The sequence below is a fragment of the Moschus berezovskii genome, chromosome 13, assembly GCF_049115385.1.
Source record: "Moschus berezovskii isolate FMDL1 chromosome 13, NW_MosBer_1.0, whole genome shotgun sequence".
In the NCBI taxonomy this organism is placed as follows: domain Eukaryota; kingdom Metazoa; phylum Chordata; class Mammalia; order Artiodactyla; family Moschidae; genus Moschus; species Moschus berezovskii.
In genome coordinates this window covers 50,914,759-50,937,931 of record NC_142472.1, presented here as the reverse complement: position 1 = coordinate 50,937,931, position 23,173 = coordinate 50,914,759, and the positions used below count along the sequence as shown (strand labels likewise).

General features: G+C 42.4%; 1 protein-coding gene across 1 annotated transcript in view; it reads left to right on the top strand.

The window, feature by feature from the left end:
- Window positions 1-6,867: 6,867 nt before the first annotated feature.
- XPO4 (exportin 4) overlaps window positions 6,868-23,173 on the top strand; it is an 89,223-nt gene continuing 72,917 nt past the window's right edge. Inside the window, exon 1 of the mRNA XM_088842683.1 lies at window positions 6,868-7,022. Within this exon, the coding sequence (XP_088698809.1) occupies window positions 6,954-7,022 (69 nt within the window). The 5' untranslated portion in view covers window positions 6,868-6,953. The remainder of the gene's footprint in view (window positions 7,023-23,173) is intronic.

Genomic DNA, 23,173 nt, shown 5'->3' with positions numbered 1-23,173 from the left:
CGGGCAAGGAGTGGCTGCTCTCCTCTGGGCGTCTGTGAGGCAGGCCCTTACCCCTATGGCTGCTGGGTGCATCAGGTCTGCATTGATGACACAGGGCTTGGTCCGGCAGGTAGAGGGACAGTCCAGAAGACCCTTCGGTAACAGCCCACCCTCCCAGGAAGAATGGAGGAGGATAAAGAATGAGGAAAACACAGACACAAAACAAGAGAAGACAGAAGCCACGTCTCCGGACTGCCTGGTGTCTGCACTGCACAAACATCATCTTTGCTGAGTCCTCTTCTTGCCCAGCTTATCAGAGGCTTTAAAAGATCAGAATATTTTGGAACATTTGGCAAAGTTGCCATCAGTAATGACCCAGAATATTCAGATTAGAGGATCCAAATGCCATTTTTATGACATCTGTGTCTTGTTGGAGGATGCCCTCAGGGCTCAAAGTAAGATGACAGCTGAGTGGGGACGGTAGGACACCTCTGCGCAGGCCCAGGGCTGCCCACAGGTCAGGGGACAAACACCACAACAGGGACAGGGCGGCATCAGGACATTTATAAATCAAGCCTCACTTTTACCAATTTCCTATTGTCTTAAAACATTCAGAACAAAGCAGAGCTCTACTGACAACCACCCAGGTCATCTCTGGGGGCTAGTGATGGACTCCTGGGGCGTCCATCAGGAACCACCTCCACCAGCCTCTGTTCTGTCAGAACCCAGGCAGGTGTCACTGTCAGTTCCTGGTCACAGGGCTCGGGCCCCTGAGACTGGGGCAGGAACTGAGTCCTAGTTGCTGTTCTCAGACAAGCCAGCCCTGTCCCTGGGACGGGAGGCCCCCTCCAGGCCCCACTCCCAAGAACTCGTGGCAGAAGCCCAGCTGGGCAGTCCTCTGTCCACTGCCAGCAGCTTTGGCTCTGATTCTTCTCCATGAGCAGAGGACATCTTGAAATGTCAGTCCTGTGGCACCATTTGAAGAGCCTGATCAGGCCTGCTTGAGAGGAACTTGGTCCCAGGCTGAGGCTCCCCTCTGCCCTGCCTGGACCCCTGCCCTCTGCTCTGCCAGAGCTCCAGGCTCTGAACCCTGACAAACTGCAGCACCCCTCTGCCACCTCTCCATGGCATCTTCCCAGTCTTGCCCCTGACGCATCTACGATTTCCATTTTCCAGGCGAGGAAGCCCCTACCCTTGGGTGGCCTTTCCACACCATGACATCATGTGCTAGGATGGCACAGTAGCCCCTTAGGTGGTCGCCCCTTGGACTGAGCTTCTGGCTGGCTGGGTATCCAGAGGCTCCTCAGCAGCAGGGGGCTTGGGTAAAGCCTTTGGAAATCTGATGCAACTCATGCCTTTAGGTTGCTGGGTTGTCGGGGGGAATTCCAGAGACCTCTCTGGAGAAGAGGTCTTCATCCCAGTCTCAAATATTTTAATGGGATGGATGCCTTATAACATTCAACTTTATAAGGAAGATGGAATATTGTACTTGGTTAAACTGGTTTAGAAGTAAATTTCAAGATGATATGTTGTGAGAACAGGAGGGATAAAGCACTGCTGTTTACAGTTACTTTGATAGACATCAGAACTGTGCTATGTTAATCAATTATTTACTATTTAAGTGATTTGCTAAGTGAATTCACTCAGTTGTGTCCGACTCTTTGCGACCCCATGGACTGTAGCCTACCAGGCTCCTCTCTCCATGGGATTGTCCAGGCAAGAGTATTGGAGTGGGTTGCCATTTCCTTCTCCAGGGGATCTTCCCAGCCCAGCGATCGAACCCGGGTCTCCCACATTCCAGGTAGACGCTTTATCCTCTGAGCCACCAGGAAAGCCCATTTAATATTTAAGAACTCCAAATAGTAACATTTCACAGATGTATCATATGGGAAGAAATATACTTTCTGTACAAAGGAAATATCTTAAAGACATAGTTCCCTTTTGGTCTTATGTTTTTATTTCTGGAGAAATATATTAAGCTCCTATAAATTTGATATCATAATACATTCAGTTCTATACTGCTGCCTTCAAAGTTTTCATAACTTTGGGTTATAAGATCCCTTAACACTTTCTAGATCAGGTGTCCTCTGTTGATATAGAATTATTTTTATTAACTGTGGACATTTAATTTGGGTTTAGAAATGACTTAAGAGATTTGTTCTTGAGTCTCTCAAGTAAAAAAGAATAATCTCTCATTCTGTTGCATAATTTATCTATGTTCCTTGTAAGGCTTCATTGTAGTTTTGACTTGGATAAAATTTTTTATTTTTTTTTATTTTAATTTTTTGCACTTTTATTTTGAAAACCTTTTATTATGAAAGATTTCAAGCATTTAAGAAAGTTGAGAGAAGAATATGATAAGTCTTTACATATTCATCACAGAACTTTACTAATTACTAACATTTGCCATATTTGTTTGGTCTAAATTTTTTTTGAAATATTTAAAAATAAATTACTGACAATGTAAAGTTCCATTGTGAAATGCTTCAGTGTGCATTTCTAAAGCATTAGACATTTTCTTACAGAACCTCAGTGTTGTTAATACACTATCAATAATAAAAATAATTCCTTTATATTATCTAATAATCAATATGTATTAAGATTTACCAAATTGCCCCCATTGGGGATAGACTTATTTGTTTGTTTAAGTGGTAAAGAGTGGCACTAATGGTAAAGAGCCCGCCTGCCAATGCAGAAAACGTAAGAGACATGGATTGGATCCCTGTATCAGGAAGATCCCCTGGAAGAAGGCATGGTGACCCACTCTACTATTTTTCCCTGGAGAAACCCCATGGACAGAAAGGCCTGGTGGGCTAGGTCCATAGGGCCACAAAGAGTCAGACGTGACTGAGCATGCATGCACACACATATAACATATAACTTACTGATTGTTTGAACCAGGATTTGGTCATCTATAGCAGATCTTGTCAGAGTCCCATTTATATCCCTTGGACCGTTTAGTTCACTTATTTCCAGCTTCCAGAAACAGTTTCTCTATGTGTAAGGGCTTTAAGTTCAGAATCACAGAAGCAAGTGGCACACCAGAGTTGGGGTGTGAGAGCCTTTTCTCCAAAGTAGGCAGTAAGTGGGCACATGATTTTTAGCGAGTTTAAAACAATAATAATACTGACAAGTTGGTCAGCTTTTAAATTATCACCAGAGCCCAGAAATTCTGAAAAATGTCAGAAAGAAAATATTACTTACCTCAGAAAAATTGCTGGTGGTCAAAGTCCTAAACAAACCTTGCAGTGACTGTGTGTGTATACAGATAGATACACACGTGTATAATACATTCATATATTTCTTTCATTTTTAAAAGTTTTTATTTTTATTAGTTTTTATATTTGACTGTTCTGTGGTACATTGCTAAGTGGTGGAATGCACAAATAGATATACATAAGCACCATCACAGTCAGGATTCAGAACAGCTCCATCACCCCAGAAAACTGCCTATGCTGCTCCTTTATGATCAAAACTTTTCCTCAACCTCTAGCCCTCGGCACCCACTGTTCTCTGCCTTTACAGTTCCTTCTTTTCCAGAGTGTTATATAGATGGAATCATATGGTATGTGGCCTCTTCAGATTGGTTCTTTCACTCACCATAATGCCTTTAAGGTTCAACCAAGTTGTTGCATATGTCAGTAGTTTATTCATATTTATTGCTGCATGCTGCTGCTAAGTCACTTCAGTCGTGTCTGACTCTGTGTGACCCCACAGACGGAAGCCCACCAGGCTCCCCCTTCCCTGGGATTCTCCAGGCAAGAACACTGGAGTGGGTTGCCATTTCCTTCTCCAATGTGTGAAAGTGAAAAGTGAAAGTGAAGTCGCTCAGTCGTGTCCAACCCTTAGCGACCCCACGAACTGCAGCCCACAAGGCTCCTCCATCCATGGGACTTTCTAGGCAAGAGTACTGGAGTGGCTTGCCATTGCCTTCTCCAAAATTTCTTTTTTAAACAAATATTTATTTGGCTGCATTGGGCCTTAGCTCCAGCACATGGGACGCAGGCTCTGTTGTGGCATGCGGGCTCAGTAGTTGCGGCTTGCCGGGTTAAGGGCTTAACTGCTCTGAGGCATGTGGGAACTTCGCTCCCCGGGGATGGAACCTGAGTCCCCTGCAGTGGAAGGTGGGTTCTTAACTATGGGACCACCAGGGAATTCCCTGAAACTGTATTCTTAATTTCCTTTCCTGATGGCTCATTGTTAGTATATAAAAATGCAACTGACATTTTAAAATTGATTTTATATTTTGTAACTTTGCTGAATTCATTGATTAGTTCTAACATTTTTGTGGAATCTTTAGGATTTTCTGTATGTAAGATCACATCACCTGTGCAGAGATAATTCTTCTTCCTTTCCGATTTGGATGCCTTTTATTTATCTTGCCTAATTGCTTTGGCTAGGACATCCATTAGTATGTTGAACAGAAGTAGTAAGAGGGTATATATAGTTGGATCCTGTGTTTTTAATCCATTTAGCTAATCTGTGTCTTGATTGGGGAGTTGAATCAATTCAAAGTAGTTACTGATAGGACTATTGTTGTTCAGTCACTAAGTTGTTGTTCAGTTGCTCAGTCATGTCTGACTCTTTGTGACCCCACGGACTGCAGCACGCCAGGCCACCCTGTCCTTCACTATCTCCTGGAGTTTGCCCAAGTTCATGTCCATTGAATTGGTGATGCCATCCATCCATGGCTATAGGACTATAGCTATCTGAAAATAGTTTTGACCAAGGTCCTCTGATATGATCTTGGGGAACTCCTTGGTGTTCTGGGACTTAGTAAGTGTCCCTAGCCTACACTCTGAGAACTGTTGCTCTAAGGTACTTCAATCAGCATGTTTATGTTGACAAGATGTTTATGGCTTGACACACACACAGAAAGACCAAAAAACCAGCCCAAATTCCCCAAACTAAACCTGTTTCCAAGGAAAAGTATATAATATGTTCAACTAACCACTTTTGGAGCCCAGGACATCACAGGTGTTAAAGGCATACCCTAAGAGTATAGGGGATGTAGTATTTGTGAAATGTTCTTGATTCCAGGAACATTTTGAGCAGGTTCTTAGACCATAAGTATTTCTCTTTTGTGTCAAGTGAGAAACTGGAATCTGACAACTTTCTTCTATTTAAGCATGTGAAGCGTTATGTGGGTAGGCAGGGACACTACTCCTTGCCCCACCAACCACCCCAGGAGACTGCTACTATCATATAGTTAAGTCAAGAAATAACAAGAGTCAGACACTGGAGAGAAGGCTAAAGTGGTGGGTAAATTCTAGTATCTTTCAACAGTGAGAGTCTACAACTCTGCCCTAAAATTTATGGCTCCATTATGTTGAGATGTAACTTCAAAATGCTAAGCTAATATGAAAGGAAACATATTCATTTTCACATTTAATAAAATACCTTTTCTTCGTTCTTAAAGAGCATCTCGATGCAAAGTTCTTGTGTAGCTGCACAAAACAAATGCTCTGGAACACAGGGCACAATCTGAAGCATTATATGCCTCAAACATTTAATGTCATAAAATACTCATTTGTCTACACTTTTGAAGATGTAGCTTTGATCTGCAGTAATAACTCTTTGTAGCAGGTAGAGACACTTTGTAATCTTGCAGATTGCTATACAGATCTTCCTTGGCTTATGATGGAGTTAAGTCCCAATAAACCCATCATAAGTTGAAAACATCATAAGCTGAAAATGCATTTAATACATCTAACCTACCAAACCTCACAGCTTAGCCTCACCTACACTAAAGGTGGTCAGAACACTTATAGTAGCCTCCAGCTGGGCAAAATCATGTAATAGCGAGTCTATTTTATAATAAAGTGTTGACTGTCTCATTTAATTTAGTGAACACGGTACTGAAAGTGAAAAACTGAATGTTTCTAAGATATCAGTTGTTCACCTTCCTGATTGTGCACCACGTGGGTATCTGACCACACACGCTCCCAGGAAGAGATCAAAATTTGAAGTACAGTTTCTAATGAATATGTATCGCTTCACACCATGGAGCAGTCGTAAAATCATTAAGTCCAGACGTTTGTACTTCGTGAAATATTTATTGAATGCCTTCTACATGTGAGGCACTATATGAACCAATTTCACACAATTTTTAAAAAAAGCTATTAACTGCACTCACTTTACTCTTTTGTCGCAAAGAGTCGGAGACGACTGAGCGACTGAACTGAACGAAATAAGAGGTACTTCCTTTGTTTCGTAAGCAATAAAAACCTTGTTAATTCACTTCCTCAACTTCATGCTGTAGAGATGCCAAATATAATAACTCGTTTCTCAAAGAAGCTAACAATGCAACTCTGTTGCAGGGACATAAAAGAGGGAAAACCCCGCAAATATGGCTTATTTACAACTAGAAGAAAAAATGAAGTTGTCAACAGAGGAAACTTACACTGAAACGAAAATGACTTTCTATATACTCCAAGAAGCAGACCGGCACCAAGAGGTGGAAGCTAGTAGCAGGTACGCAGGTGTCGCTCAGAACAGAGCCTGGTCTCCAGCAGTGAGGGCCGGCGCGAGCGCGGACAGGGCGCTCTCAGGCCCGGGTGGGGACGCTGGGCTCCGAGCCCCTGCGGGACCTGCCAGTCGGCTCTGCCAGGAAGTCGGCCCCGCGGGGGCTGGCCCCGGCCTCGGCCCGGTCCCGCTCGGGGGCACGCGAGCGCGGAGTACGCGCTCTCGCTGGGCGCGAGCCGCCCTGACCGGGAGGGACGCATCCGCAGAGGACACGGCAGGGCCGGAGGCGCCCCCCAGGGAGGCGACGAGCGAGCGAGCTAGCTGGCGGGCCGGCCCCGGGGGAGCCCCTGGAGCCCTGACCCCCTGCAGCCCTGACCCCGCGACCCCGCGTCGACGTCGGCGGCCGCGACGGCTCGGGCGGGAGCGCGCGAGCCCAAGGAATCTCGCGATTGGCCGGCCGGGCGCCCGCTCCCAGAATGCATCGCATGGCGCGTCATTGAAGAGAGACCATGATGGCGGCGGCGCTGGGGCCTCCAGAAGTGATCGCTCAGCTCGAGAACGCAGCCAAAGTTCTGATGGTGAGTGCCCGCGCCCACGCGCCCCGCGCCCGCGGTCTCTGGCGGCGCTGCCGTGCTCGGCCTTGGCGCCCGCCGGACTGGCGACCGGCCGGGGCCTCCCGGGAGTTCAGGACTGGAGCAGGCGGCGGTGGCGTGGCGCAGGACTCTCCTCCGCCTGCGCTCCTGCCTCGGCGCCCCTGGCCGGACTATCCGCTCCTTGGCTGTGCGGCGCCCCAGCCGCGCCACCGAGTGGGGCCGAAGGAATGCTTCGTGCGCCTCGGCCCTCCGCTCGGGGTCGGGGGGAGGCGGGCGCTAGGTCGGGGCTGTGCGCGCCGCTGGGGAGCGGGTGCCGGCGGAGGTCTGGCATGGCCCGGGTGCCGTCTGCAGCTGTGGTTCCGCTCGTGCCTTTGGGTCTCCGAGCGCTTCCTCCCACCTGCGACCGCGGCTGGGCAGCCTCAGCCGGCCGCACAAGGAAGGAGCGGTGGGAGGGAGGGAGGGGAATCCTAGGACCAAGGTCATTGGGGCAGAAGTTTGTCTGGGACCGAGCTCCGTGCGGGTAGTGCGTTGGGGAGAGTTGGGTGTGCAGCTCTCCTGGACTTTTTCCTGCTGCAGTACAATGAACAGAACAATTGAGTCAGTAGGTTATTACCTACTCGAGAAGGTGAGGCTGACTCAAAGAGTAAGGCATTCCACTCACAGAGTAGAAGGAAGGATAAACCATATTTAGTTACTCAGTAAACTATTTGCTGGCTCAGTTTTGTTTTTGTAAACCACGACTTCCGTGTTTGTAGATTTCTCTGGAAGTTAGAGGCTTGATTCCTTGAATTGACAAACAGCCTTCCTAAGAATTGGATGCAGCAATCTTCGGTACCTTTTTGCACCTTTTCCCCCCTTTTGGTTCGGTGTTTGGGTTATGTGTTGAGGCATCACATTTTAAGACATTTGAACTAATTCTGATATAGTTTTTAGTTCCTTTTATCAAGTTTTGCTTTCACACCCAACACCAGATAGCTTATGAAATTTAGCTTATGAAGCTGAGAAGTTTAATTAAAGCAGGGTTTACTTGCCGCAGTATGAGCGAAGTTAGGTGAATTGTTTTATCACAAAAAGCGATTTAGGGAACGTTTTCAGACTCTGGCAACTTAAGTCCAGAAAAAAACTAGCTATTATTCCCGTTAAATACCATGTTCTTAAAATCTGACTTACAGCGTTTCCTGAGATATCTGGAAATTTTCTGTAAGGTAGAGGCCCCATTTTCATTAGACTTTGGAAGGAGTATGTGATCCCCCCCACCCCCCAAACACTGCTTTAGTTCTCATGGTGATTAATATAAAATCGTTGTCCTTCATAGTTGGTTTCAGTACTGGTTAGTATTTGTGCTTGGTAGGACCTTTTCCCTGCAAAGCTATTCTTATCACCTGTAAGGAAGTAGGGAAGAAGAGACCGAGTAAATACCAGTAATTGAGGGCATATCACCTGCCAGACACTGTGCTTGATGCTTTACATATTTTGTTAATCCTTGCAACCCCTTTACAAGGTGGAGAGAGAGCTTAAGTGGCCAGGTTACGTAATTACTTAGTGGCTGAATTAAGTGTACAGTTCCCATCTGTGGCTCTAAAGCTGGGTCGCTTTCTGCTCTGCCTCACCACCTCTCCTGTGTGTTCTGTTGGTATCTGTTTACATACTTGAAATCTTTCCAGAGGAGAAGAGTATTGAAAAAAGTGTTATTAAAATAGAAAGTTTCTTTTTGTAAAGTCCACTTACTGTTTGACAGTGTGGATGCGTAGCAGAGACTGCATGGTTTCCCAGATGGAAGCTGCAGTCCATCTTAAGAGCGACAGCTGACACTTTACCCAGTGCTTACTGTGCGTGAGGCACTATGCCAACCACTTCACAGTATTACCTTACTTGATCATCAGTAACTGTGAGGGCTTCCCTGGTGGCTCAGAGGTAAAGCGTCTGCCTCCAATGTGGGAGACCCGGGTTGGATCCCTGGGTCGGGAAGATCCCCTGGAGAAGGAAACGGTAACCCACTCCCATTCTTGCCTGGAGATGGAGAAGCCTGGTGGGCTACAGTCCACGGGGTCGCAAAGAGTAGGACACGACTGAGCGACAGAACGGAGCTATGAGGTAGTTATTACTTTCATTTTTATTTTATGGACTAAGGGATTGAAATATGTAGATGTTAAGAAATTTACCTAAATTTTCAAAGAAAGTGGTAGAGTGGGGAATCTAACACAGGTTCATCTGTTACCAACGCATGGTTTTTAGCCTTTGGGGTAGTGGGAATAGAAAGCAGGTGAACTATTTGGGGTTACCTAGCATGGGGTCACAAAGTCTTGGACACGATTGAGCAACTTAACTGAAGATTGTCAAATCTCCTTCAGTTACTGTTCAGTTCAGTTCAGTCGCCTCCGACTCTTTGTGACCCCATGAACTGCAGCAAGCCAGGCCTCCTTGTCCATCACCAACTCTCGGAGCCTATCCAAACTTATGTCCATTGAGTCGGTGATGCCATCCAACCATCTCATCCTCTGTCGTCCCCTTCTCCTCCTGCCCTCAATCTTTCCCAGCATCAGGGTCTTTTCAAATGAGTCAGCTCTTCACATCAGGTGGCCAAAGTATTGGAGTTTCAGCTTCAGCATCAGTCCTTCCAATGAACACCCAGGACTGATCTCTTTCAGGATGGACTGGTTGGATCTTCTTGCAGTCCAAGGGACTCTCAAGAGTCTTCTCCAACACCACAGTTCAAAAGCATTAATTCTTCGGCTCTCAACTTTCTTTATAGTCCAATTCTCACATCCATACATGACTACTGAAAAACCATAGCCTTGACTAGATGGACCTTTGTTGACAAAGTAATGTCTTTGCTTTTTACTTTGCTGTCTAGGTTGGTCATAACTTTCCTTCCAAGGAGTAAGCGTCTTTTAATTTCATGGCTGCAATCACCATCTGCAGTGATTTTGGAGCCCCCAAAAATAAAGTCTGATGCTGTTTCCACTGTTTCCCTATCTATTTCCCATGAAGTGATGGGACCGGATGCCATGATCTTAGTTTTCTGAACGTTGAGGTTTAAGCCAACTTTTTCACTCTCCTCTTTCACTTTCATCAAGAGGCTTTTTAGTTGCTCTTCACTTTCTGCCATAAGGGTGGTGTCATCTGTGTATCTGAGGTTATTGATATTTCTTCCAGCAATCTTGATTCCAGCTGGTGCTTCTTCCAGCCCAGTGTTTCTCATGATGTACTCTGCATATAAGTTGAATAAGCAGGGTGACAATATACAGCCTTGACGTACTCCTTTTCCTATTTGGAACCAGTCTGTTGTTCCATGTCCAGTTCTAACTGTTGCTTCCTGACCTGCGTATAGGTTTCTCAAGAGGCAGGTCAGGTGGTCAGGTATTCCCATCTCTTTCAGAATTTTCCGCATTTTTTTGTGATTGTCCTTAATGAGTGTGTGCTGCTAAGTCACTTCAGTCGTGTCCGACTCTGTGTGAACCCATAGACGGAAGCCCACCAGGCTCCCCCGTCCCTGGGATTCTCCAGGCAAGAACACTGGAGTGGGTTGCCATGTGTGCAGTGATAATATAAAATAATGGAGAATACATACATTAATTGATACTTTATTTTAAAACTGGAATAGGTTTTAGTGAATCTAAATGTAACTCTAATGAGAAAGGTTCATGATTGGTTTTCATGGTTTTTATTGTGGAATTTGGTTAACATTTAAAAACATTGGCCAGAATGTAGTGCTGTAGGACAATTCTTTCCATCTTATTTGATTCTCCTCTTTTGGCTGCTCTGGGACTTTGTTGTTGCGTGTGGGCTTCCTCTCTAGTAGTGAACCGGCAGTTTCTCCTGTGGAGCACGAGCCCTAGGGCACAGGCTCAGAAGTTGTGGAGCACACTCTTAGTTGCTCCGCAACATGTGGGATCCTCTGGGATCAGGGATTGAGCCCGTGTCTCCTGCATTGCCAGGCAGATTCTCAACCTCTGGACCACCAGGGAAGTCCACCATTTTATTTGATTCTTAAATCAGCCCTGTGAAGTGGATTGGAGAAGAGTTATTTTTAAACTTTGTAAATGAGAAAATCCGAGGTTCAGAGATGGTAACTGGTGTGCCAATGGTCACACAGGTGGTTTGGCTCTGGAATTCGATCTCTGGCCATTCACTCATTCTACAGTGTCTTCAGTACCGTGTGCTAGGCATGATGTTGTACATGCTGAGGAAACAGGAGAAAAGAGACCTTAAAAAAAAAATATTTGGCTTCGCCAGGTCTTAGTTGTAGACTGTGGGATCTAGTTCTCCCACCAGGGTTGAACCCTCAGCCCCTGCAGTGGAAATGCTGTCTTAACCACTAAAATGCCAGGGAAGTCCCAAATTCAAGTTTTTCTTTTTGGAACTTTCTGGAATTTTGTCCTAAATATTTTTGATCTGTAGTTGGTTGAATCTGTGGATACAGAGGACTGAAAGTTGTTATTTACAAGTATAAGTTGCAGTACATTTAGAGCTGATGATTCTTAAAAATGTTTTTTCTTAAAAGATTTAAGTCTTGACAGAGTTCCTGTCTTTAGGTTCAGTCTGAAGCATTTAGTATCTGTCAGGTGCCTTAGGGACAGGCTCTGGGGTGGACCAGCAGGCTGGTGGGGCCCTTCTGCTACTGCTGCTTGGACCCAGCTCCCACTCCAGCCCCCTTGGCTGGGTACCCCAGGCCTCCTAGAGGCATGTTCATGAGTGCCTGTCCTCACTACTCCTGTGCACTCTCATTGTCCTGTTGGGGTTTGCTTACAAAATACAGGTTCAAAGATGAAATGGTTAAGAATTTCAGGATGGCCACCACAGAGTGTCACATTACGGTCGAGTCCCTTTGGAGAGAGCTGGGCCCGATGCTACCGCCCTGGTCACACACTCAGGAAGCTGGCCTGGGGCTCTGTAGACCGGCACCTGTCCATCACATTGGATCAGCTCCCTCCTCCCTGAGCCTCCCAAATAGGTACACCCCTGGCCTGCAACAACCTTCTCCCTCTTGTACCTAGTGGATGTTTGGCATTTCACATCTCAGTGTAGTTGTTTACTTTGGCAGAAACAAGCCTGAGCACTCTGGACTAGATTAAAGGCTTGTTTCATATCACCATTTGCTTTAGTAACATTGATGACACCTCCAGTTTTATGCTACTTGTCGATTATGTGATTCACTCCTCTGCTGGATTGTGAGCTTCTGGGAAACACGGATTCTGTTTGTTTTTGTTTATCATTTACTGACTTGTGTCTGAAGCATCTAGCACATTGCCTGGCACAGAGTGGATGTTTGATTGTGATTTGTGGATGGAAATATGTTGTAGGGGAGGGTTCCAAACAGAGTACCTGGGTTTGAAGTTTCACTACATTTTTTCTTTGTAAGACTCTGGATAAAGTTTCTATCTTTCCAGCTTCAGAGGACCTGTCTCCCATCTCTTTTCTCTGAATCAGCACAGCAGCTCTCTCCATCCTTACATCTCCCATCACGTCCTTGGACCTGTCTCAGAGCCTTTTGTTCCTGCTCCCTCTGCCTGAAACACTTTTCCTCACTCTCACCTGATCCTTCAGGTCTCAGGAATGCCCTCCTTAGCTTCCCAGAAAGGTGAGACTCACCTGTCCTGAACTTAGATACATCTGTGCCACCTGGAATTTTACATTTGTTTGTGTGAAAAATGAATGAATGTTGGTCTCACTGGCTGGATGCTAATATGTATTAGCTTAGGAATCTCATTTGCACTTAATATTTGCTCGGTGATATTTGTTGAAGGAAGGGAATGAGTAAATGGGGAGGGGAGATGGACCCAGGGGGATAGGCAGGGTTGGTGATCTAAGGTTGCCCTGCAGTATTCTGCGCCAGTTCTGTGGTTTCTCTGGGTGACAGCAGTGTGAAGATAGCCTTGAGAGAAGCAAGAGATTAAGTTCGAAGACCAGTTAGGAGGCTTTCGACATTGTTCTGCAAAGAGAGGATGAGACTCTGCACAAAGCTAGGGTGGAAGAGGGATATGTTAATATTCTTCCAAAAAATTTTTAATGCCAAGATGACTCTTTTGGTAAAAGAGAGTGCATGTGTATTTGAGGGAAGCTGGGGAGCTTGAACAGCTTGTATAAGCTAAGAATTTCTGAATTTTATCTTAGTAGAAATTTTATTTTAGTCCATAATATATCCATATAAAAGTATAAAATTACTTATTTTATGAAATATAGAAATGTTCAAATGTAAAATTCTTTGACCCCATTTCTGCTGGTCTATCTATATTTTGTGACTTTGTGGCAGGGATTAGAGAGCTAATTGGAAAACAGTAGTAGTATGATGGTGACATAGGTAAGACGTTAGAAAATCACTGCATCGCTAGACCAGGCAGCATAAGCACTGACTCTTAGGAATTGAACAGCAGGAAAACATAGCGGTTCTGGAGCCAAGCTGTTTGGATTCTTCTTGACTCCACCCATGACCAGACGTGTGACACTTGGCAAGTCACTTAACCTCTGTGTCTGTTTCCTCATCTCCAAAATAGGAAAATATATTATTTCCAGGGAGTTAATATATAGATTAAGTGATTTCATTTACTTGAAACGTGTTTAATACAGTGCCTGGTACATAGTAAGTGCTCTAGAAGTGATAGCTGTTATTTTGTACATTAATCTTTCAAATAACATTGTATGAAATCATGTGACTCTAGGTAATCTCATAGAAAAGAAGCACTTAGTAAATATTTGCTGAATTAAATTTCTTCAAGTATCTTCTCTTCAAGTGTCCTCTATATCTGCACTCTCCAGTGAAGTAGCCAGTAGCCACAGGTGGTTGTTGAACCCTTGAAAGATGGCTGGTGCAAAGGAGGAACTGAGTTTTTTACTTTAAAACAATTGTATGGGGGCAGTAGCTACCATTTTGGGCAGCTCGGGTGTGAAGTGTGACTGTATCTCTTTGGTTTCATCTTCTGCTTTGTAAATACTGATTCTTTTGTGACCCCTGCCAGGCTCCTCTGTCCATGGGATTTCCCAGGCAAGAGTACTGGAGTGGGCTGCCATTTCCTCCTCCAGGGCATCTCCCTGACCCAGGAATTGAACCCATGTCTCCTGTATTGGCAGGTGGATTCTTTACCACTGAGCCACCTGGGAAGCCATCTTTAATTTGTTTTAGATTATTATTCTGATTCTTTTTCTTGCTGTAGAATCATTTTATGAACTGTATCAAGCAGATTTTCTTACATAGACATCATAAGAGAGAAGACACTGTCACATATCCTTTTAGCAAAACACGTTGGCTGAGGTTCTTGTGACAGAATATTGGGTAATGAGGTAGTTCTGTGTAATGGATGAGAATTCTGAATTGCCTTTTCGTCCTTGGAGGTATGTTGTTCGTGCGTTGATTCTTGAGTCTGAGAAAATCCACCTGGGGCAGGGTTTCTCAGCCCTGTCACTCTTGGTGTTTCGGGCTGGTCTGTGCACTGTAGAACCTTTAGCAGCATCCCTGCCTTTTCTGTACTCGTTGCCAGCAGCACCCTTTCCCAGTTGTGGCAACCAGAAGTGTCTCCAGACATTGCTAGCTGCCCCCTGGGGCACACAGTGGCCTCAGTTGAGAACAACTGATTTCAAGTATCACCATCTCAAGACAAGGGCTGAGATTACACTTACATGATCAGTTTTATCATCATTAGTAGAGTTGTCCCTTAGAACTCTCTGCCGTGATAGGAATATTCTGTGTGGTCCAGTGTGGTAGCCGCCAGCCACATGGGGTGTTAAGCACTTGTAATGTGGCTAGTGCAGCCAAGGAACTGAATTTTCCGTTTCATCTATTTTTAAAATTATTTTTAACTGGAGGATAATTGTTTTAAAATATTGTGTTGGTTTCTGCCCTACATAAGCATGGATCAGAGGTATATGTATGTCTCCTTCCTCTTGAAGTTTCATTTAATTTCAACAAATGTGGCCAGTCACTGCTGTTTTAGACAGTGTGGGTTTAGTGTGCTGCTCTATGTCTTTTTGCATTCATCTTCTGATTTATATTTCACTTGTGAAATGCCTTTCCTTATCAGTTTTTCTCTCTTTGTCATTATGGTTAGAAAATGAAAAATTCTTAATTCTCAACACTATTCAATGAAACTTAAAAAAAAAAAAAGCTACAAAGATGATGTTTCTAGGTTTCATTTTTACCTTCTAGGAAGATCATATTATACTCTGAGCAATTTAGTAAAAATGAGGATAATGTAATGGTGCTGATTTATTTTTATTTTACTATTGTATTACTTTTCTAGGAGGCTTTAAAATCACTTCTTTTTTAAAAAATTTGTTTAGTTTTTTCTTAGCATGATTTGAAATAATTGATGAGTTCTGATGAAATAATCCTTAGAATGATGAAATAACAAAATTTTTCAAGATATAGAAAAAATATGATCATCTTATGTATCTTAGAAAAGGGTCCATAAATGACTTCAAATTACAGTGAGTTTTATTTTGTTTTTTAAAAATAGAATTTGCCTTTATTCTTTGGAAGATCTCTAAGTAAAAATCATGAAATATCAAGCCTTGCAATTAGTTAAAACTGCTTTAAAAAGAAATCTCCAAAATTGAGTCCAGTGGACATTGATGGTTTGCTGACAGTTTACTGACAATTCAAGGGAATACCTTTTTTGTTTCAATAGTTGATGTTTGCTGTAGTTGTTTTTTTTTTTTTTTAAGATTATCAGGTTAAGGAAATCTCCATCCATTCCTACTTTGCTAAAAATTTAGTCATTGATCTTAATTTGTTAAACATGTTTCTGCATTTTTTTTTTAAAACGATAATGTTGTCTTTCTCCTGCAATATGTCCAGGACAGGGAGGGAGGCTGAAGAATTGGAGAGGACTGTGGCTGCAGGGGCAAGCAGCCTTGTGGGAGCTGTGGCTTTGGTGGGGAAAGGAGGTACTGGGGCTAGGAAGAGGTGAGGAGGGCGGGCCTGGTGTCTGTGGGTCAGCTCCTGGGGCTCCCAGGAGGGCAGAGAACTGACCTTCATTTTGTTCTCTAAGACTCTTAGTATTTGTGTCTTTCTTCATTCTCAATAATTTTTCATATCTGTGTTCAGTTTTCTTCTCAATGTATCTAGTCTGTCTTTTAATTTGCCCATTGAGTTTTTAAAATATTTTGCTTGTGGTGTATTAAGTTACAGTAAAATTCACAAATCTTGGGTGTCCGTTTTGAGGAGTTCAGGCAGTTGTGTATATACCCTTGTAACTACCATCCAAACAAGGTCTATGTCTATTAATATTCAAGTTTTTCTTACTGCTCCTCAAAATTCTGTTGTCTTATGCATGTTCACGCTAAGTAGCTTCAGTTGTGTCTGTCTCTTTGTGACCCCATGGCCTGTAGCCCGCCAGGCTCCTCTGTCCATGGGATTCTCCAGGCGAGAATACTGGAGTGGGTTGCCATGCCCTCCAGGGGATCTTCCCGACCCAGGGATCCAACCTGTGTCTCATTCTCCTGCATTGGCAGGTGGGTTTATTACCATTAGCATCACCTGGGGAGGGTCTGTTGTGTTATCTTCCTTCTTACATATATTTTTTAAATGTGGTAAAATATAAAATTTTCCATTTTGAGTACTTTCACATTGTTGTGCAACCATCATCAATATGTCCAGAATTTTTCATCTTCCCAAAGTGAAACTGGTTCCACTCAACAATAACCCCACATTCTTTTCATCCCCCAGCTGCTCGTACCCACTATTTTACTTTCTTTCTCCACGAATTCAACTATTTTAGGTACCTCATATGTGTGGAATCATGCAGTATTTGTCTTTTTGTGGCTGTCTTATTTCACTTAGCATAAGGTTTTTGAGATTCATCCATATTATGTGCCACAATTTCATTATTTTATAAGACTGAATATATCCCATCCTGTGGATATATTAATCCATTCGTCCGTCAATGGACACTTGGTTGTTTCTACCTTTCGGCCATTTTGAAGAGTGCTGCTATGAGCGTTGGTACACAATCTTTTTGAGTTGTGCTTTCAGTTCTTTTGAATGTATACCTAGAGGTGGGATGCTGTCTTGTATAGTGTGTGTAATTTTTTGAGAAACTGCCGCTGTCTTCCATGGTAGCTATGTATTTTTTTAACTTGGCATCATTTTACGTTCCCTCCAGCAGTGGACAAGGGTTCCAGTTTCTTTACATCCTTGCCAACAAGTTATTTTCTGTTTTTTTTGCTTTGTTGTGTTTCATGAAGTGCTATATCATTGCAATGTTGATATGTTTCCCAGATTAGTGATCTTGAAAGTTTATCAAGTGCTTTTTGCCCATTTTTGTACTATCTTCTTTGGAGAAACATGTATTCAAGTTTTTTGCCCCCCCCCCGCCCCGCCTTTTTTTTTTTGGCCATGCTCTGTGGCATGCAAGATCTTTGTTCCCCAAGCAGAGATCAAACCCGTGCCCCCTGCATTAGGAGCAAGGAGTGTTAACCACTGTACGGACAGAGAGGTCCCTTCCTTTGCCCATTTTAAAATTGTTTTTTATTTTTAGCTGATGTTGTAAGAGTTCTTTATAGATTCTGGCTATTAATCCCTTATCAGATATGTGACTTGTAATAATAATTTTCTGAATTTCTCCCATTCTCTGAATTGCCATTATCTCCGTTGATAATATCATTTGATGTACAAAGGTTTTTATTTTTGATGACATCTGCTTCATATGTTTAAAATCTTTATCTCAAACATTTTATATTACATTTCTGGCATTTCCAGTATCTATGAGTGTTGCTAGTTTGATCCTTTGATTTGCTGTTCTGCAAACTTAGGGTGGCTTGTGTCTTCATATGTTTAGATTTCGAATATCAGCTCTGGAAGTGTTTATGGTAAACTCCAAAGCCAGTATTTAGTGTGTTACTCTAATGCCTGAACACAGGACTACTTTATGTTTCTTGGGTAAAAGTTTCCGGACCTCATGGGTCCTGTTGAAATGGAACAAGAAACCTGTCTTTGGACCTGCTTCTGGTTGTCAGCTGTCTGGAGTCATTCTCCTTCCTTCATCCACAACTGGGGGCCAGACTGGCAAGCTTCTCCCTCTTTTCCTTCCTCCTCCTCCCCGTTTTTTTCAAAGTTTACCCTTGTCCGGAGGAGGCTAGCTTTCTGTGGATTGTGTCCCTGTCTCAGGAGGGCCCTGGCTGTCTCTCCTGTCCTCTACACCTTGGGCAGCTATCCAGATGGAGCTTGAGGTCACTCAGGTGGTACGTGTCTCCAGGGTGGATCCACGAGAACATGCTGTCATGTCATCTTTGGATCCCTGCTTTTGTTTCCTTTCTCACTTTTAGGGATTCCTTGATTTCTTGTAAGCGCAGCAGTATATTACAATTTTAAAGAAGTGTTTTATTCACTATTTTAATTTGGTTTCAGCTAAAGAATTGTTCAAGGTATCTGGTCATCCTTACTATCAGGATTGAATGCCCACTCATTTAAAAAAAGGACATGTTAAATAAGTGGGAAAGCAGATAGAACAATATAAATCATAACATGTTAATAGCCGTTTTACTTACAGTCTTTAAAAAAAAAATACCACAGATGTGATTCAGGCCCCTTTGGGTGTCCTTTAGATACCATTCTTCAGCCCTTGCTTCTTCATCCACAAAGATAGGATGATTTTAAAGTTGTTTCCTTTCTGTGTTTGTACACTTTGCCTACAAAGGTAAATAATATAGTATATTGAGTTAAAATCTTTTTTACATAAATGATATATTGTATATGTCTCATCATTTGCTTCTTGAGAATAACTTTCAGAGTTTATCTCCTTGGTAAACATAGCTCTTGTAAACCATTCTACGGTGGTACTACATGTATTCCCCATTGGTGGGAAGGTCGTTGTTGTTAATAGTCCTGTAGGAATATCTGAGTGTAGGGGAGAGGTTCTCTAGGAATAAATGCCCAAAAGTGGACTGGTGCACTTCTTGCTGTTCAAGACCATGAACTTACTCTAGAGAATTGTGAATTTCAAGTGAATGGCCCATTTTAGATTATCAGCAGTTTATAACTGTCTTCAGTACCCCGAGCTCCCCAGGTTCTTGTTTTTGTACTAGACTTCTGTCAAGCATTCAGAAATAGCTCATTGTTTCAGCGTGCATTTCTGAGGTTCCCAGTGAGATTGAGTACGTCCCCTTGTTTATTAAGCAGTTTTCCTTCTACTCTGTGAGTTGTCTGTCCATTGGCCATTTTTCTGCTGAGGGAAGCGCCGGTGACAGTGCGTGAGCTCTGGGACTGAAGAGGACAAGCTGCCGGTCATGCTCCATGTTGCCCTTTCTTTTGTGGGGTTTTTATGATTAATCCTTTGTTAATTACATGCAGTGCTGTTATTGTCTTCTAATCATCTTTTACTTATGGTTAGTGTTTAGGAAGTTATTTTAATATAATTGAATTGATTAATTAAAAAAATCGTGCCTTCTATTTATTGTTTAAAAAGTCCTGCCCTACCCTGGTATTTTCCTGTGTCTTGTTAAAAGTTTTTTTTAAGTTTTGCTTTTCACTTTTCACCTGGAATTTTTTACTATGTGTATAAATGGGTAGAGAGCTAATCTTACGTTTTTGCTTATAAATAGCCAACGTTCTAGTGCCTTTTATTGTAAAGTTTAGTCTTCACTAATTTGTTGCATCTCATGAGTTTCTAGGAATTCTCTCTGTTCCATTGTTTTTTCCTGCTCTTATACTGTGTTTTAGATTATTATTATGCCTTAAGTGTTGACACTTAAATTATTATTTTAAGTATTTATATCTGGTTGGATAAGACTCCCTTCTTATCATTCTTTATCTGCATGTTTTTAAATGGCTATTTTTTTGAATTTTAAGTGTGATTTACTTTTTATTTGAGGTGTAATTGACATTTAACATTATGTTAGTTTCAGGGATTTCCCTGGCAGTCCAGTTAAGGCTCTGTGCTTCCAGTGCATCGCGTGAGAGTTTGATCCCTGGCTAGGAACTAAGATCCTGCAGGCCATGAGGCCAAAGACCAAACAAACAAAAAACAGCCCCCCAGAACCCACCCAAGTTGTATTTGTTTCAAATATATGACATAGTGATTTGTATATATTGATAAATGATCACTATAATTTTTATAATTTGTGTAAGTGTGTGATGAGAACTTTTAAGATCTGTTCTTTTAGCACTATTCAGATAAGCAGTTCAGTATAATTAATTGTGGGCTTCCCAGGTGGCTCAGCGGTAAAGAATCTCCTACTAATGCAGGAGACCTGGGCTTGATCCCTGGGTCGGGAAGATCCCTTGGAGAAGGAAATGGCAATCCACTCCAGTATTCCTGTTTGAGAAATCCCATGGAATAGGAGCCTGGCTGCTACAGATATTAGAGTTGCAGAGGCACACCAGCTTAGTGACTAAACAGCCAACAGAATGGATATTGCAGTCACCACGCAGTGCTTTACACCCCCAGGGCTTAGTTGTTTTGTAACTGGAAGTTTGTACGTTTTAACCACTTTCACTCATTTTGCCCACTCCCCGCTTCTGCTTCTGACAGCCATCAATTTGTTTTTTGTGTCTTATGCTTAGGGTTTTGCCTTTTGTTGTTGTTAGATTCCACAGGTAAGCGAGACCATAACGTATTTGCTTTTCTCTGTCTGACTTATTTCATTTAGCATAAGGCCCTGAAGTTCCCCTTTTCCAAATTATTTTGACTGTTTCTTGTCTTTTCTTAGATGTGTCTGGGTCACCTTGTCATATTCTGAGATAATACAATTCCAGTTTAAGTCTCAATAAGGTTTAATTACTGTAGGTTGATTTTGGGAGATCCATAAGCACGTTTTTAACCACAGTTCTCTTAGCAATTATAAGATGCATTCCTTAGCATCATTAGATGGGGGGACCAGAGAGGGCTCCTTTCCCAAGGCTTCCCAACTGCTGTGCTGCACAGATAAACAATTAGAAACCAGGTCTTTCTGATGGCTGTAAAAGATTTTTAAGAGAGTTGACCTGTTGTAAGCAGAAAGACTATATCCCTGTCTAGTGAAAACTGTGCTGCCTACTCCATACTCAGTAAGTGTCGGTGCTGTTCCTGTCTCTTCCTTGTGCATGGGCTCGGCTCTTGGAATTTAGAGATAAGTGAAAGGAGGGCTCTGGTGTCACAGAAACAGTAGCGAAAGGAAAGAGGGCAACAAATACCTGCAGTACCTTGTGATGAGTCGGGTGATGGAGGCTTCACACGTGTGGGTACGGGGGGCTCACATGTATTGGTGGGCGAGGTGGGGTAGAGACTCTCTTGTGCTCCATCTAGGGGAAGGTCAAGAGAGGCTGGTAAAGGGGGACGGAACCGAGGCAGCTGTGAAGGGTGACGTTCTGAAGAGGAGGGCATTCTAGGTCAGAGCTGCCTGGGGATCTTGGGGAGATAGATGCGTGTGTTTGGTTTTGACTCCCAGCCTCTTTGAATCTTCAGGCACTGGGGATTTTTTTTTTTTTTTAAGACAATGAAGTTTCTTAGGACTTTATAGTAACTTGCTTCTTGGAAACCGTACACACTCATTTTCAAGGAGAAAGAATTTTGAAAGTTTAGTTTTGAGAAATTAAAGTGAATACCATCTTGTACCTTAACATATTGACTTGATGATTTTATTGTTTGTATGATAACATTCAACCAGGTAGTTAATACAAGCTTTTAGTTTATACTTCATCATTTGAACTTAAAAATGGAATTCATTTTTTATGTTATATTAAAATTGTATTCAGATTGTATCTTATTAAGTGTATGATATTAGGCTGTCCCAGGATCATTAACTTTGGGAACTGTTTTGTTTGTAGAACTTGTATTCATAAACGGTGTAGCAAGTGGTGGTCATGTTTAGCATGCTGTGTATTCAGGTCATAGTCAGCAGATGAAGGGTCTTGTGAGAGCGCAGACTCAACTCATTAAATTAGGGAAAATGGTGGAAATGAAGAATTTGCAAATGAAAAAATATTTATATTTAGCATAATTAGCTGTTCACAGTATTTTATTAATAAAGCCTTTAAAAATATTCAAGGGGACTTCCCTGATGGTTCAGTGGCTAAGACTCTGTGTTTCCAATGTAGGTGATGTGGGTTTGATCCCTGGTTGAAACTAAGATCCTGCATGATGCAACTGAGTTACCTGCTGTAACTAAACATCCTGAGTGCTGCAACTAAAACCTGGTGCAGCCAAAATTAGGAAAAAAAAACAAAACCGAATGTAACACAGTTCTTTTTAAAAGACTGATACATAGATGATTTACAGTGTTAGTTTCAGGTATGCAGCATGGTCAGTGTTTTTGTAGGTTATACTCCATTATAGGTTATTACAAGATAAGGGCTGTAATTCCCTGTGCTGTACAGTGTTCTCTATTTACCGTAGTTTTTTAGTGGAAATGTTTTCATTTTTACCTGGAGAGCTGTAGAGGGTGCTATATCATTAGGAATAGTAGTCTGAACTGGCTTTAGCTAGCTAGAATTCCTTTAGGCAAGAGAATCAAAGTTAGTTGACTTTTCTTCGATTTTTTAAAAACTATTTTAACTGAAAATAGAGTGACTAATGTTGCATAGTTGATAGACTTTATATTGAGTATTGATTTAATGTATCTGGCAAAATGTTTTTCATCTTCCTAGGTCTTTGAGTACACTTGAAGTGATTTCCCCGATTTATATGGTTACAGCAACAAAGGTTTATTTTCTTGCCACCTGCCCCCCCCGCAAATTAGGAATCTGATATTTTAATCTGTATGCTGTATAAGCCAGTCTCGCCTTCTAAGCTTCAGATGGGTCTCAGTGAAGTCAAAGATAACCGAACCATGGAATGGGAATGTATGTTTTAGGTCAGGCTGGTTCAGAAGATACTGTCTTTGAAAGAAATATTGTTAGAACAAAAATGGAACTTGAAGACCTGAGTAGACTATCTTAAAAGATCATTTTTAGAAATAAAGTTTTAGTAACTTTGGATTCAGTTTCACCAGTGCCTAAGAATTTAGAGGTGATTTGAACTTCACCAGTTTAAAGGGAATGGTATATTTGGGAATAAAAGACAATATTAGCTATGTTTTTTAAAAAGTTTACAAAAAAATGTTAAATAAGTATCTACCTTTCTAAAATGTTAGGCAACTTGATCGAAACCTTGCAAGGAGTTTCTTCTGTTTTCTTGAAGATGTATTTTAGGTGTTTATTATAATGTTTAATATTGTAGTTCCTAAGC